This window comes from Salvelinus fontinalis, chromosome 3, assembly GCF_029448725.1.
Source record: "Salvelinus fontinalis isolate EN_2023a chromosome 3, ASM2944872v1, whole genome shotgun sequence".
In the NCBI taxonomy this organism is placed as follows: domain Eukaryota; kingdom Metazoa; phylum Chordata; class Actinopteri; order Salmoniformes; family Salmonidae; genus Salvelinus; species Salvelinus fontinalis.
Genome location: NC_074667.1, coordinates 22,805,763 through 22,821,904, shown reverse-complemented (window position 1 = coordinate 22,821,904; position 16,142 = coordinate 22,805,763). Strand labels below are relative to the sequence as shown.

The following is a 16,142-nucleotide window of genomic DNA, read 5'->3' as shown; positions in this document are numbered from 1 at the left end:
TTATTGAGGTTCGCTGAGGCTCGCTAGCCAGGTATTCTCGTCCTAACGCAACGTAACGTAACGTAGTCAACCCTGCTAGCTAGCCAGCTAGCCACCGATTAGCAGCACTGTAGAAACGATTACATTACAACGGAATGACTTGATTAGTGTAGTGTTAGCTAGCTACATAGTTGTCTTTGCTATCTTTGTATCTAAGATAATTGTGTAGCTTTGAGTAATTATCAGTTAGCTAGCCAGCTATTTTCGCCTGCCGCGCTGCCGTCCTCCTACCTAGCCAACACTGCTAGCTAACACTGCTGGCTAGCCAACTTCTACCGAATAGCAGCACTGTAGAAACTTACATTACAACGGAACGACTTGATTAGCGTAGTGTTAGCTAGTTGTCTTTGCTGTCCTTGTATCCAAGATAATTGTGTAGTTTAGAGAAATTTAGAGAAATTGTCGAGGTTACCTAGCCAGCTTCACTTTCAACAACGCAGCCACTGCTAGCCAGCCTACTTCACCAGCCAGCAGTACTATATCATTTTAGTCAATAAGATCTTTTATTTTATTTTTTTTGCAACGTAAGCTTAACTTTCTGAACATTCGAGACGTGTAGTCCACTTGTCATTCTAATCTCCTTTGCATTAGCGTAGCCTCTTCTGTAGCCTGTCAACTATGTGTCTGTCTATCCCTGTTCTCTCCTCTCTGCACAGACCATACAAACGCTTCACACCGCGTGGCCGCGGCCACCCTAACCTGGTGGTCCCAGCCCGCACGACCCACGTGGAGTTCCAGGTCTCCGGTAGCCTCTGGAACTGCCGATCTGCGGCCAACAAGGCAGAGCTCATCTCAGCCTATGCGTCCCTCCAGTCCCTCGACTTCTTGGCACTGACGGAAACATGGCTCACCACAGATAACACTGCTACTCCTACTGCTCTCTCTTCGTCTGCCCACGTGTTCTCGCACACCCCGAGAGCTTCTGGTCAGCGGGGTGGTGGCACCGGGATCCTCATCTCTCCCAAGTGGTCATTCTTTCTCCCCTTACCCATCTGTCTATCGCCTCCTTTGAATTCCATGCTGTCACAGTTACCAGCCCTTTCAAGCTTAACATCCTTATCATTTATCGCCCTCCAGGTTCCCTCGGAGAGTTCATCAATGAGCTTGATGCCTTGATAAGCTCCTTTCCTGAGGACGGCTCACCTCTCACAGTTCTGGGTGACTTTAACCTCCCCACGTCTACCTTTGACTCATTCCTCTCTGCCTCCTTCTTTCCACTCCTCTCCTCTTTTGACCTCACCCTCTCACCTTCCCCCCCTACTCACAAGGCAGGCAATACGCTTGACCTCATCTTTACTAGATGCTGTTCTTCCACTAACCTCATTGCAACTCCCCTCCAAGTCTCCGACCACTACCTTGTATCCTTTTCCCTCTCGCTCTCATCCAACACTTCCCACACTGCCCCTACTCGGATGGTATCGCGCCGTCCCAACCTTCGCTCTCTCTCCCCCGCTACTCTCTCCTCTTCCATCCTATCATCTCTTCCCTCTGCCCAAACCTTCTCCAACCTATCTCCTGATTCTGCCTCCTCAACCCTCCTCTCCTCCCTTTCTGCATCCTTTGACTCTCTATGTCCCCTATCCTCCAGGCCGGCTCGGTCCTCCCCTCCCGCTCCGTGGCTCGACGACTCATTGCGAGCTCACAGAACAGGGCTCCGGGCAGCCGAGCGGAAATGGAGGAAAACTCGCCTCCCTGCGGAACTGGCATCCTTTCACTCCCTCCTCTCTACATTTTCCTCTTCTGTCTCTGCTGCTAAAGCCACTTTCTACCACTCTAAATTCCAAGCATCTGCCTCTAACCCTAGGAAGCTCTTTGCCACCTTCTCCTCCCTCCTGAATCCTCCTCCCCCTCCCCCCCCCTCCTCCCTCTCTGCAGACGACTTCGTCAACCATTTCGAAAAGAAGGTCGACAACATCCGATCCTCGTTTGCTAAGTCAAACGACACCGCTGGTTCTGCTCACACTGCCCTACCCTGTGCTCTGACCTCTTTCTCCCCTCTCTCTCCAGATGAAATCTCGCGTCTTGTGACGGCCGGCCGCCCAACAACCTCCCCGCTTGACCCTATCCCCTCCTCTCTTCTCCAGACCATTTCCGGAGACCTTCTCCCTTACCTCACCTCGCTCATCAACTCATCCTTGACCGCTGGCTACGTCCCTTCCGTCTTCAAGAGAGCGAGAGTTGCACCCCTTCTGAAAAAACCTACACTCGATCCCTCCGATGTCAACAACTACAGACCAGTATCCCTTCTTTCTTTTCTCTCCAAAACTCTTGAACGTGCCGTCCTTGGCCAGCTCTCCTGCTATCTCTCTCAGAATGACCTTCTTGATCCAAATCAGTCAGGTTTCAAGACTAGTCACTCAACTGAGACTGCTCTTCTCTGTATCACGGAGGCGCTCCGCACTGCTAAAGCTAACTCTCTCTCCTCTGCTCTCATCCTTCTAGACCTATCGGCTGCCTTCGATACTGTGAACCATCAGATCCTCCTCTCCACCCTCTCCGAGTTGGGCATCTCTGGCGCGGCCCACGCTTGGATTGCGTCCTACCTGACAGGTCGCTCCTACCAGGTGGCGTGGCGAGAATCTGTCTCCTCACCACGCGCTCTCACCACTGGTGTCCCCCAGGGCTCTGTTCTAGGCCCTCTCCTATTCTCGCTATACACCAAGTCACTTGGCTCTGTCATAACCTCACATGGTCTCTCCTATCATTGCTATGCTGACGACACACAATTAATCTTCTCCTTTCCCCCTTCTGATGACCAGGTGGCGAATCGCATCTCTGCATGTCTGGCAGACATATCAGTGTGGATGACGGATCACCACCTCAAGCTGAACCTCGGCAAGACGGAGCTGCTCTTCCTCCCGGGGAAGGACTGCCCGTTCCATGATCTCGCCATCACGGTTGACAACTCCATTGTGTCCTCCTCCCAGAGGGCTAAGAACCTTGGCGTGATCCTGGACAACACCCTGTCGTTCTCAACTAACATCAAGGCGGTGGCCCGTTCCTGTAGGTTCATGCTCTACAACATCCGCAGAGTACGACCCTGCCTCACACAGGAAGGGGCGCAGGTCCTAATCCAGGCACTTGTCATCTCCCGTCTGGATTACTGCAACTCGCTGTTGGCTGGGCTCCCTGCCTGTGCCATTAAACCCCTACAACTCATCCAGAACGCCGCAGCCCGTCTGGTGTTCAACCTTCCCAAGTTCTCTCACGTCATCCCGCTCCTCCGCTCTCTCCACTGGCTTCCAGTTGAAGCTCGTATCCGCTACAAGACCATGGTGCTTGCCTACGGAGCTGTGAGGGGAACGGCACCTCAGTACCTTCAGGCTCTGATCAGGCCCTACACCCAAACAAGGGCACTGCGTTCATCCTCCTCTGGCCTGCTCGCCTCCCTACCACTGAGGAAGTACAGTTCCCGCTCAGCCCAGTCAAAACTGTTCGCTGCTCTGGCACCCCAATGGTGGAACAAACTCCCTCACGACGCCAGGTCAGCGGAGTCAATCACCACCTTCCGGAGACACCTGAAACCCCACCTCTTCAAGGAATACCTAGGATAGGATAAAGCAATCCTTCTGCCCCCCTTAAAAGATTTAGATGCACTATTGTAAAGTGGCTGTTCCACTGGATGTCATAAGGTGAATGCACCAATTTGTAAGTCGCTCTGGATAAGAGCGTCTGCTAAATGACTTAAATGTAAAATGTAATGTAAATGTAATGTGCAGACTTTAGGCATCAAATGGGGAAAACTAAGGAAAGGTACTACCTGAACTTGTCCAATATGAAATCCTCATTTTCGTTTTTTCCATTGCAAAATGTTTTTCTACAGTGTTCATTAATGAATATGACCCAAGCTTTTCCAGAGTTCTCACCATTGAAGCCGTCCTGGTTGAGGTCTCCCAGTGGGGCCAGCGAGCTGCCAAACCTCCCGAAGGCCTGGCTCCCCCCCAGGTGGGGCAGCCTGGGTTCAAAGAGCAAGGGTCGCCGCTGCAGGTACACATAGACACGGCCCACCTCCTCCCAACGCAGTCCGTCGGAACCCCTCTGCATGAACATGGGAGCTCCCACCACAAGGTCTTCCATCCTGGGGAAGAGTGAGGAGAGAGGAAGAGATGATGTGTGCTCATTCAGTCAGCTGTTCATAAAAATATATATAGCGACGTCCGGGTTTGGCCGGGGCAGGCCATCATTGTAAATAAGAATTTGATCTTAACTGACTTGCCTAGTTAAATAAAGGTAACATGAAAAAATATATATATATATTTTACGGTTATGAAGGTTATTTTATTTTCACGATGGTCCGAAACTGTCGGCTACACGGTTATATGATAATTGTGCAAGCCCTAGAGAGGAGAGGTAAATAACCCCAGATAGTTGAACTTTACTTCTCCTGATTTACAATGGACTAGTACTTTAGGTCAAATCAAGGCCTCTAAAGTTGAGCTAGTGTGCATTAGTGTAGTAAGTGTGATGTCCTGAGTTTCCTGACTATGAGTATAGGGGAAGCGGAATTGGCCAATAGAGAACCTGAAAACAGGAGAAAGGAAGTGTAGGAGTAGCTACTGTATGACAAGGAATTTTCATGACACATGACAGAGGGAAATTCATGACCATGGGATCTTCTGAAATACTGTATTTCATCTCCTCTCTCTCCTTTCTCCCTTGTTAGCATACATTGTCTGTCCAAGTCTGTCTGTCCAAATCTTACCACACCTGCCTTCTTTTTGCACACTTTGTCTTTCTCTCTTCATCTCTCGCCCTATTTTTCTTTCTCTCTCTTTCCATCTCTCTCCCCTTCTCTCCACGCTAGCTCACTCACCCGTCGTTGTTGATGTCCGTGGCTGCCACTGCGTAGCCGAAATAGGACCCCATCTGGAAGACATTAAAGCAGACAGAGTTAGTGTGTAATCACACCGGGGGGCATAGTATCGCTCTTTCTTTCTCCTTCACTCTCTCTACATCTCTCTCTTACATCCCCTCGCCCTAGAAGCCTTCCTCTTCAATCAGGCCCCCCAAATCCATCCCCCTTGGCTCCCTCTTTCCTCTCTGTTTTCTCTAAGCTCAGTGCCAGAGCTTCTGTAAGTTACATGAGAGGTAGAAGGAGGTAGGCATTCGGAGGCGGTGGGGGACTCAAGCTGCTATAGGCATCTCAGAGAGAGAGAGGGAGGATTGGTCACTCAGTGTCGTTATCTTTGACGATTCTATATTATGCCATAAATTATGGACTGTTGTCAAGAGTTTCATATCACAGCTATTATCCCCTGGTGAATGACTTCACCAGACTCATCGACAATGTACAGTATGGTGGTCCTTCTATAAAGCTGAGAGGTAGTGGATGTTAGAGCTACTGTAGTGTAGCTACCGTAACCCAACACATAGCGACCTCGTCAAATGGTTTGGATCTCTTGGCGTAATCGGCTAAGGTGTTGGGCTGACAGTCCCTGGACCTGGGTTAGAGTCCCGGTCTGAGCTACCCCCCGAATTCGCAGCAGTATACTCGAACCAGCAAGATCAATTTCATGGTACGGCTACTTGTATAAAAACATGCAAATGTATGGCACGGAGACATTGTTTACACAGCTTTGTTGACACAGTGGAGTCCGACGGCACAGTCCAAAGCACTCACGTGGAGAGTAGTCAACCTAAAGAGACCGTCAAATCAAATCCAACCAGGAGTTCATTTCAGATCGTTCCCACTATGCAATACGCAGTTAGCAGTCCGTTAGCAGCGTACACAGAAAGCATACATACAAAGCACACATATGCATGTACAATAGTAGTTGTCTTGTTCATCAGCCATGGAGAATTTAGAAGACTACAGGAGTAACATGCAACAAACCATGTCACATTATCCCAAAAAATCCAGCAATTTAGCCAATGAGGAATCCAAACCCTTTGGCACAATGGTGGGTTGGCATAAACAAGCTCCCCACCTCCTTATTTTGCAACACAAAATCCTGAGTAAACATGTAGCTGTAATACTGTGTGTGTGTGTGTGTGTGTGTGTGTGTGTGTGTGTGTGTGTGTGTGGACGTGTTTAACTATACTTGTGGAGACCAGTAAACAAACCAAAATTTGACCAAGTGGAGACATTTTGTTGGTCCCCACATGGTCAAATGGTATTTCTAGGGGGTTAAAGGTTAAGGTTAGAATTATTTTTAGGTTTAAGATTAGAAGCTAGGGTTAGTTTTAAGGTTAGGAGCTAGGGTTAGGGTTAAGGTTAGGTTTTGGGGTTAAGGTTAGGGTTAGGGTTTAGGGAAAATAGGATTTTGAATGGGACTGAATTTTGTGTCTCCACAAGGTTAGTACAAGACATGTGTATACACACACATGTGTATACTTGGGTGTATTCGTGTGTGTGTGTCTACGTGTGTATGTGATTGCGTGATTCACAACGTATGGAACACATAGGGCTTTGTGGGCTCATCTCTGACCCAGGGATAGAGCGTTATCTCCTGGGGGCAAATTCCTTCAGCCCCCCTATATATACCCACAAATCAAAAAAGAGGCGCCAAAAGTCCAGTATAGCCTAGCCCCCTTGCTGTTAAGTAGATTTGCACCAACCTGTTCTCCGGTTAGGTTCAGCATGGATGTCAGGTCTGTTCCATTGAGTATGGACACCTGCATTGAGAGAGTTTAGAAAAAAACTTCAGTTATCAACCATGATTGTAGGAGAACCATCATGAAAATGACATGCAATACTGTTGGTTGTAACTAGGGCTGTGGCGGTCATGAAATTTTGTCAGCCGGTGATTGTCAAGCAAATAATTGCTGATCACACTATAATTTACCCTAAATTAACATAAACACATTTAGCATCTCCTGTTGTCACGTTCCTGACCTGTTTTCCTTTGTTATGTATTTGTTTTAGTTGGTCAGGGCGTGAGTTGGGTGGGTTGGTCTAGGTTTGTTTTTCTATGTTGGGATTTTTGTGTTTGGCCTGGTATGATTCTCAATCAGAGACAGGTGTGTATCGTTTGTCCCTGATTGAGAGTCATGCTAAGGCAGCCAGGGTTTCACTGGTGTTTTGTGGGTGTTTGTTTCCTGTGTCAGTGTTTGGGCCACACAGGACTGTTTTCAGGTTAGTCACGTTTGTAGAGTTTCGTAATTTGTAGCGTTTGTTGTTTGTTCATTAAAACATGAATACCTACTACTCCGCATCTTGGTCCGATCCATGCTCCTCCTCGTCTGAGGAGGAGAACGACTACGACAACCTTAACACCTGTATTCCACGCATAGCCTACAAGCCACTGATTCAGACCTTTGGAACATCTACATTTTAAAAAGTCTAATAAATCCATATAATATAGCTTACACCATCACAATAGATCCATTATTTATTTGAGACAGGTCTAAAGAAACATGAAATGAAGAAAATGTAGTCTATTTCAGAAGAACAGAATAGCATACTCTGCATTGTCCATATTTTAGGCGGTGATCTGACTATGTCATATGGCTGTGGGCTACACTAGTTCATTTAGCAGACAAGATTTTCTTAGAATTCCGCGGAATTATTTTATAGTATGAAGAATACAATTGAACATAGCTGATTAAAATACAAAGAATATTTTCTCCAAACGATTTGAGGGAGTGCGCACATGCGGCTATTCTGTGTTGAGCGGTTAACAAAGAAACGCGTACTCATATGCTAAATTTTGAGTTATTTATGTAACTTTAGTTGTGATACCAATGTTGGGCTCTATGTTTAGATTTGAATACATTCTAAGGCTGCATGATTGAACTCTAATGATGATTTGAAAAAGGTTGCATGAAAGGCATGAGCTCTGCTTCACTTGTAGCCTGTGAGAAAGACCCAATCACTTGATTGAGAGCCATGTTAGTTCTTCGGGCACGCAGTGGGGAGAAGGGAATTATAATCATTATATTCAGCCCAAAAGCATAACGGCCACTGACCTCAAAAGGTGTAGATTTTTTTAGGGGGATTATGGCCACACAAAGGGGATGCAGCTGGGAAATTCGAGGCATTATCAAGTGCGTTATCAAGTGTGTACACAAGTATGCCCCTTTATAATAAAATCACATTTGTTGTCACTTTTGAGAATGGTATTTTCCTGCAAATGGAACAGTCGCGCTTATAGCCTACTGCCGTGTGCGCATTGCTGCGCTTATAATGCGACTGTAACGGATGTGAAATGGCTAGCTAGTTAGCGGGTACGCGCTAGTAGCACTTCAATCAGTTACGTCACTTGCTCTGAGACTTTAAGTAGGGTTTCCCCTTGCTCTGTGGAGCGATGGGTAACGATGCTTCGTGGGTGACTGTTGTTGATGTGTGCAGAGGGTCCCTGGTTCGCGCCCGTGTCGGGGCGAGGGGACGGTTTAAAGTTATACTGTTACATTGATGCTGTTGACCCGGATCACTGGTTGCTGCGGAAAAGGAGGGTGAGTGTAACGGATGTGAAATGGCTAGCTAGTTAGCGGGTACGCGCTAGTAGCACTTCAATCAGTTACGTCACTTGCTCTGAGACTTTAAGTAGGGTTTCCCCTTGCTCTGCAAGGGCCGCGGCTTTTGTGGAGCGATGGGTAACGACGCTTCGTGGGCGACCGTTGTCGATGTGTGCAGAGGGTCCCTGGTTCGCGCCCGTGTCGGGGCGAGGGGACGACGTAAAGTTATACTGTTACACGGACATTGAAACTTTAAACTTTTCCCGTTTTATATATTGGCATTCTCTCACTCCCTCTTCTTCTTCTTCTTCACAGTAACATTCCTCTATGTCATCCCTATGTCAACCCTCATTAACTTTCATCTAGAATGAATGATGAAATATGTGTAAAATATGTGAGGACTCCTTACTAAACCATACAGCATGAGTCCCTTGGGGACTCCCGTGACGAAATCTGCAAAGACAGAAAATGAGAATGAGAGAAAGGAGGTTCAAGTTGAGGTCAAGCTAGGGCTAGGACTCCAGGCACTTCCAAATATGAACAACCGAGGGTTTAAAACATTGCTAATCATAAGCTGTGTTTAAAATATGAAAAGCTGAGGTTGGCTTGTTGCAGGTCTGTGGCAATCATTTGATTCAATCTTAAAAGCTCAATGAACTGAGGTGATACGGCCAAGCACACCGTGCAAGTTTTTCATTTATTTTCAAATAAGCAGAACATCTTCATGTTGTGGCCTTGAGTGAGCTACTTAAGTACAGTAGACTCCAATGTTATGTAATAAGGTGGTTATTACATTGTGCTCTGATATTCTTCTGATATACTTGTGTGCTCTAATGACTAAAGCTCTAATGATTAGAGCACACAAGTATATTAGTGCATAGGGGACTTTAGATGGACTTCCGATAGTTAATAACTATTAGACAGAATTATGGGGTAAGCAAACCCTAAGCCCAATCATGCGCAAGCCAGTCAGTTGACACTGTAAATATGGCTCTCACCTTCAATATTATCTCCACTGAACTCCCCGCCGGCCACAGAGTAACCTGGAGAGAGAAAGAAACAGACAGACAAGAGACAGAGAAACAGACAGAGAGAGGGGGAACAGAGAGCGAGAGAGAGGGGGAGAGAGAGAGAATGGGAGAAAAATGATGGGTCAATAAGAGGGAGTAGTGCAATGCGAAATCGGGTAAGGCAACTACTTAGTGCTCTGGTCAAAAGCAGTGCACTGTGAACTGAATAGGGTGTCATTTCAGACGCAGCTTCTGTCTAACTACTATGAAGAAGTGGACCATGCTCACCCAGGTAACTGTCGTCATAGCTCCCCTGCACCTGATGGGTCTGGATCTGTCCGGTAACAGAGAGCAGGAAGTAGGAAGGGTAGTAGGCCTTGACTATTTCCTTTGTGGTGGCTAAGATCAGCTGACCTGTGGGAAGGACGGATGGGGATAAGGGTCAGAGGTCAGGGGTAAAAACGAGCTGTGACTTTTGAACTTTGTCTTATGGGGTTTTAGCTGCAGTGAAATGACTGTTGAAGTTTGGCTCTGCGGATGGTCTAGGGCAGTGCTTCTCAAACCTCTCCTTGGTGACCCCCAGACATTTCACAATTTTGTTGTAGCCCTGAACTAGCGCTCCTGCTTTACCTAGTCAAGGGCTTGATGATTAGTTGACAAGTTGAATCAGGTGTGCTAGCTCTGGAATGGATTAAATACATGGAACGGCTGGGGGTCCCCGAGGAGAGGTTTGAGAACCACTGGTCTAGGGGGTAACTTCGCCGCTTGGAAACCATATGGACACGTCTGCGCAGGTTTTAATCCCGCTCTGTCGTTATGCTGACATAAATAATATCTGTCTCATGTCTCTCTACACTGTATCTGTCTAATAAAAAGGAAACGTTTGAAAGAATCGGAATTCCCGGCCTTTAAAGAAAATGGGGAGAAAATGAGTTGATGTATGGTTTTCTAGGCTAAACTGTATGCTACCTCTACGTCCTGTAGTTGAACCAATTCATATAAATCCACATATGGTCCCAATAGGATCCTATCATAAATCCAATAGTGCACTTACCTTGCCAGTAAAAGCTTCCTGGTCCTCCGAGAACAATCTTCCCATCCTGAAACAAACAGAAAAACAACCACTCTGATGAGAACCTTATGTATCAAGCAACTTTTTTATCAAGAATATGTATAAGGGGCTTTCAGATACAACTACATTTTAAGTCTTATGTCGCTAAACATACAGAATTCATACAGTGGGGTGTTCCAGAAAGCAGGATCCTTCAGTTAGCCAGCTAACTTTGACAAGCAGTCAAATATATCTCATGATTTACTGATTCATTTAGAAAGCTAAACTTGAATATAGGTTGTTGGCTGTCGAGTGAATTACTCCATGCTAATTTCAAGTATATATTTCTCAAAAGGGTTAAGTTATATCAGAATTTCTGGGACAGTTAGCTGGCTAACTCATTAATCCTGATTTCTGGAACAGCCCCCAAGACATAAGCCCCCATATAGAAAGCTCCCAAGATAATCTATTTTGAAATGTTAATGAATTGTTCCTTTTCCTCTTGAACATACCTTGGTGAAGTCAGCACTGAACCCGCCCTGACAGTAGCCCTGTCCAGCAGGACCATGTCTCTCTGAGGTAAACGGAAGAGAAGCAGAAAACATTGACGAGTCACACTGAAAGGCTACTACCCAAATGGGCTAGCCAGAGCTGTATCATAACATGTGCACACACAAATCTCCCATTGACATCAGTGGTCAATTTACAAGAAAGTTCAAGTTGGAGTCAGGCTTCAGCCCTCACACAACTCAGTCGTGGCCCTACTTCATTCAATTGACTTCCGGTACAGTATTTTGCAGTACTGTACCTGTGCGACAGGGAGCGTACTCCACAAATGTCTTGAGGTTGTCCACGGAGAGGTAGCAAGTTCCTGTGGCGTCAGAAAAGGGGGCGTCGTGTTCCGTTCTCCAGTAATACCTCGGGGCACAAGCCTTGGACACATTCAAGGGAAGGGTATAGGGGCTAGACAGGGTTCAATTTCAAAACAACACACAAGAAACTCAACTATCAACTGTCAGATGCATTGTCTTCTGTCAGATGGCATCATTCTAAAACCACTGTTGTGCTATCTGATGGAAGACAATGGTGTCAGATGTTCATAGGCATCACTGACACACTGTGAAAAGCTTTTCGTGACTGGGGCTATGGTCGACTTGTGACAGTAGTCAAATAATAAACAATATCAAAATACACAAAAATTTATCAAATCAAGTCCGTATTGGCTTTCTGATGATCAATTCTAACTGGACAGCTAGATTATGACCTAATTCTCTCTATCCCACAGAACATAGTATCTTACCAGGACAGTGTTGCCATGGGAACGCACTGTCGCCCCAAACCACTGATGGGACTTGAACTCCACCTGGACGTCGATGTCGTTGACATGGAAACGGCGATCTCCTGGAAGATGCCAAAGAAACGCACCTTCACATTTATAATACAATACTTCTATGAATTTAATAGCCTAAGCAGGAATGGGTTGGAGGCAACAAAAAAATGGAACTCATCATGAGGGGCCAAAGTGGCTTGCGGGTCTGCATACTCATATCCATACCCACACATGCAGTCATAGCTGGCCCTAGACTTTTGTGGGCCCTAAGTGAAATTTTGTTGGGGGGGGGGGGCAATTTGCGAGCAAAACATTTTAGCGACTCCCTTCTTGACAGCGGAGGGAAATGTACATTTTAGAGTTAATTTCCCACAATTCTACACATTTCACCATAGGGCGTAGAGAAAATATTGCAGTTTAAAATATGTGCATTTTCCCACTAATGCTATGCTTCCACTAAATGGACTAGCTGCAGACAGAAATCAGTGCATGATGACGTAGTGCACACAAAATGTACCAAATAAAAATATAAAGTTGAAATTGTTTCCATTGCATTTTCAACTTTACTGAGAGTTTTGTCACAAAAACAGTTGCGTTAAATAGCAAATGTGCCTATTCTGGTCTTGGCACCGGTGCTCTAGCCAATAGCTCGCAGATACAGTGCGGGTGGACAGTTTGTGTTTACATGATGAGATTATTATGGATAAGAGCGAGAATCGTTTTATTTGTCAAATGGCAGTCAAGTATTGTGTCACCAGAAAAGGACCCTCAATATTTATTGGAAAGCAGCATCAAGCTCATCACTGTGGACTTTCATCACCCTGCGAAGTTCATAACTTATTTCTTCTGTATCCTAATAAACTGCATGGTTTCTCGAGTCATAGGGGAAGGACCACACACCATATCATCGCGTGACTCCTTATTTGAGAGCAAAACTTCCAAACAACCATAGTGATGGCTATTGTAACTATGTCTCAACATGATCCCCCATGTCATCCCTGTTTGATGTTCTTGTTACATGTCAGATGGTTCCATGTGTGTCCTTGGGTTTTTAGCGTTGATGTTTTTATAAACCTCCGTCTCCGAGCCTCAACTCTTAATCCATCCACCATGCTATTGGCAAACATAAAACTGTTCAGCAGGACTTGGTAGGCGTTTTTACTGAAATCGAAACATTTGTCCTTCGTAGTCTGGTCCCGGTTTTGTGAAGGCGTGGGGGGTAAAACAGTCTCATGTGACAGACAAAAACACTGAGCAGCTGGCTTTGAGAGAGTACACCCAAAATTCCTGGGTGGTAACATTAGGTCAAACTTACAGCATATATTAGTCATGCTGAGAGAGAATGAACACGAATGAGGACAAGCCTTGCTATGAACACCCTTAAATGTTCCTTAAAGGGATAGTTCACCCAAATTCATTAAAAAAGCATGTGTCGTCACTGGCAGACAGTCAATCTATAACGACACAGGACAAGACCCAAATGCAGACACAGGAGGCAGATGGTTAGAGTCTCTGACATTTATTAATAGACAATGGGCAGGCAAGAGGCAGGTCGAGGACAGGCAGGCTCGAGGTCAGGGCAGGCAGAATGGTATGGCAGGCGGGCTCAGGGCAGCCAGAAAAGGTCAAAACCGGGAAAACTAGAAACAGGGACTAGGCAATCAGGAGTACGGAAAACTACGCTGGTAGGCTTGACTAGACACGACAAACTGGCAACAGACAAACAGAAACCACCGGTATAAATACACAGGGGATAATGGGAACAAATGGGAGACCCCTGATGGGGGATGGAGACAAGCACAAGACACGTGAAACAGATCAGGGTGTGACACAATCCTGGCCAATAGACTACTTACAAGGTAAGAAAAATCTGAACAAATTTAGAAATGTGGATGAACCATTCCTTTAATGCAGTAGACTTGGGTGTGTGGTTTGATTCACTTGTCTGACTCATGGACTTGACAGGTGACATTAACCTTCCCTAACCACTGCAATGCCCTATGTCTGTCTGTCTGGCTGGCTGCTGGAGTCTGTACACACTATGCCTTTAGAACCCAGAGACCTGCATGGGAAAAGCTGAACTGCAAAAAAACTGGGAAAGGAAGTGCCTGGGGCAGTGTGTGTGTGTGTGTGTGTCTACTGTACCTGTCTGTCTGTGTAAAACGGCTGTCAGCTAATTTCCTGAATTCACATATCACATCAGCTGTGCCTTCAATTTGGGGAGTGTACATATTAGTGTGTGTGTGTGTGTGTGTGTGGGCATGACTGCATATGTAAGCCTGTGGATGTGTACATGTTTGTGTACATAGTTTGTGTTTGTAAGCAGTGCATGTGTCTATCTTTGTGTACTTATAAACAGTTTAGGTACACGAGAATGCGTGCATCCAGTTTTTGTGTATGCATGTTTGTGTGTCTGAATATGTGTATCCAGTGTCTGTATGTGTCTACGTAATGTACAGTATGTGTGTATGGGTGTGCACGTGTGTTTGTGTCAGAGTATGTGTGTATCCAGTGTGTGTATGTGTATATGAAATATGTAGTATGTGTGTGAGAGTATGCGATAACGCACTCTCTCTGATCCTCAAACTGTGGACATCACTTCCTGCTTATATCTGATGTGGCTGTGACTGCTTCACTGGCAGGCAGAGCTAGGGCAGGCAGCCCAGGGGTCCTTGTCCCCATAATGACTTTGGCCCAATGATGTATAATAACAACTGGAGACCGAGTACAAGATGTCCGCCCGTTGTTCTCAAAGATTTCTACTCATGTTTGCATTCGCTGATTCATGGACCGTTTATACCCGGGTTGCATCCGGTTTATACGAACCAACATCACATGCACTCATTGCGCACAGGGCGCAGCACGAGCAGCAGCGGCGTGATTATGTCATCCAAAAACACAGCAGACATTGGATGAATATAACATTTTAATATCTTCGGGCTGTGAGCGATGGGAAAAAAATAAGCCTCAGCAACAATTATTTGAATAATTCAATGGATGTTCTGTGCACAAAGGAATTTTCTAATCTGATTTCTCAATGTGGCCGTGTATGGAAATTGTGTTCCTGAGCTGGGCGTCAGTAAACTGCAGTACCAAAGCAAAACTCTAAGAGCAGTCGTAACCGTGTTTCTAGATCGGAACCCTGGCCCATTGCTTTGACCTAATTAAAGTTACAATACTGGGCTTCAATCCAGCCAGGCAGGAAATCAACCAAAGTCCTGTGGAGACACTGGATGTAGTGGATGCAGAGCTTTAACTAAACTTTACCTCAACCTAGGGGCTTTAGAAAGGGGGAAGATGAGACAGGGCTCACACACTACTAAGCACAGGAGGAGAAACTTCAAAGAATGGTTTAAATAAAAACAGAGCATCGTTGGTGAAGAATCTCTAATCCTTGACAGAGGTTTGCCACTATAACCTCAGGGTCATCATTGCCAGTGAGCTCACAAATAGAAGCCTTATTCTTTAAAAACTTCTTATGGCTGCAAGCCCGAAGCCGCACAATATGACAACAGCCACTTCAAGTGCAGGGAGCGAAATTCAAAATATATTTTTTGTAAATATTTAACTTTCACACATTAACAAGTCCAATACAGCATTTGAAAGATAAACATCTTGTGAATCCAGCCAACATGTCCGATTTTTAAAATGTTTTACAGCGAAAACACCACGTATATTTATGTTAGCTCACCACCAAATACAAATAAGGACAGACATTTTTCACAGCACAGGTAGCATGCACAAAGCCAACCTAACTAACCAAGAACCAACCAAACTAACCAAGAAACAACTTCATCAGATGACAGTCTTATAACATGTTATTCAATAAATCTATGTTTTGTTCAAAAAAAATTGCATATTTGAGCTATAAATCAGTTTTACATTGCAGCTACCATCACAGCTACCGTCAGAAATGGCACCGAAGCAGCCAGAGTAATTACAGACACCAACGTGAAATACCTAAATACTCATCATAAAACATTTCTGAAAAATACATGGTGTACAGCAAATGAAAGACAGGCATCTTGTGATTCCAGCCAATATTTCCGATTTAAGTGTTTTACAGCGAAAACACAATATAGCATTATATTAGCTTACCACAATAGCCAGAAACACAAGCCATTCCCCAGCAGCAAAAGTTAGCAATCGTAACAAACCAGCAAAAGATATATAATTTTTGACTAACCTTGATAAGCTTCATCAGATGACAGTCCTATAACATCAGGTTATACATACACTTATGTTTTGTTCGAAAATGTGCATATTTAGAGCTGAAATCAGTGGTTATACATTGTGCTAACGTAGCATCTTTTTC

At 45.3% G+C, this 16,142-nt stretch overlaps 1 protein-coding gene across 2 annotated transcripts in view; it reads right to left on the bottom strand.

The window, feature by feature from the left end:
• The window catches only part of LOC129841193 (integrin alpha-5-like), a 58,396-nt gene that overhangs the window by 18,742 nt on the left and 23,512 nt on the right, over positions 1 to 16,142 (bottom strand). For both annotated transcript variants that reach the window (XR_008757290.1, XM_055909354.1), the window contains exons 3-12: positions 11,798 to 11,898; positions 11,306 to 11,429; positions 11,010 to 11,071; positions 10,501 to 10,546; positions 9,735 to 9,860; positions 9,435 to 9,479; positions 8,846 to 8,889; positions 6,598 to 6,654; positions 4,853 to 4,905; positions 3,906 to 4,117 (exon numbers count right to left, since the gene is read on the bottom strand). Coding sequence is in view for 1 of the 2 variants with exons in the window: in XM_055909354.1 (XP_055765329.1) it covers positions 3,906 to 4,117; positions 4,853 to 4,905; positions 6,598 to 6,654; positions 8,846 to 8,889; positions 9,435 to 9,479; positions 9,735 to 9,860; positions 10,501 to 10,546; positions 11,010 to 11,071; positions 11,306 to 11,429; positions 11,798 to 11,898 (870 nt within the window). In the remaining variant the exon portion in view is untranslated. The remainder of the gene's footprint in view (positions 1 to 3,905; positions 4,118 to 4,852; positions 4,906 to 6,597; positions 6,655 to 8,845; positions 8,890 to 9,434; positions 9,480 to 9,734; positions 9,861 to 10,500; positions 10,547 to 11,009; positions 11,072 to 11,305; positions 11,430 to 11,797; positions 11,899 to 16,142) is intronic.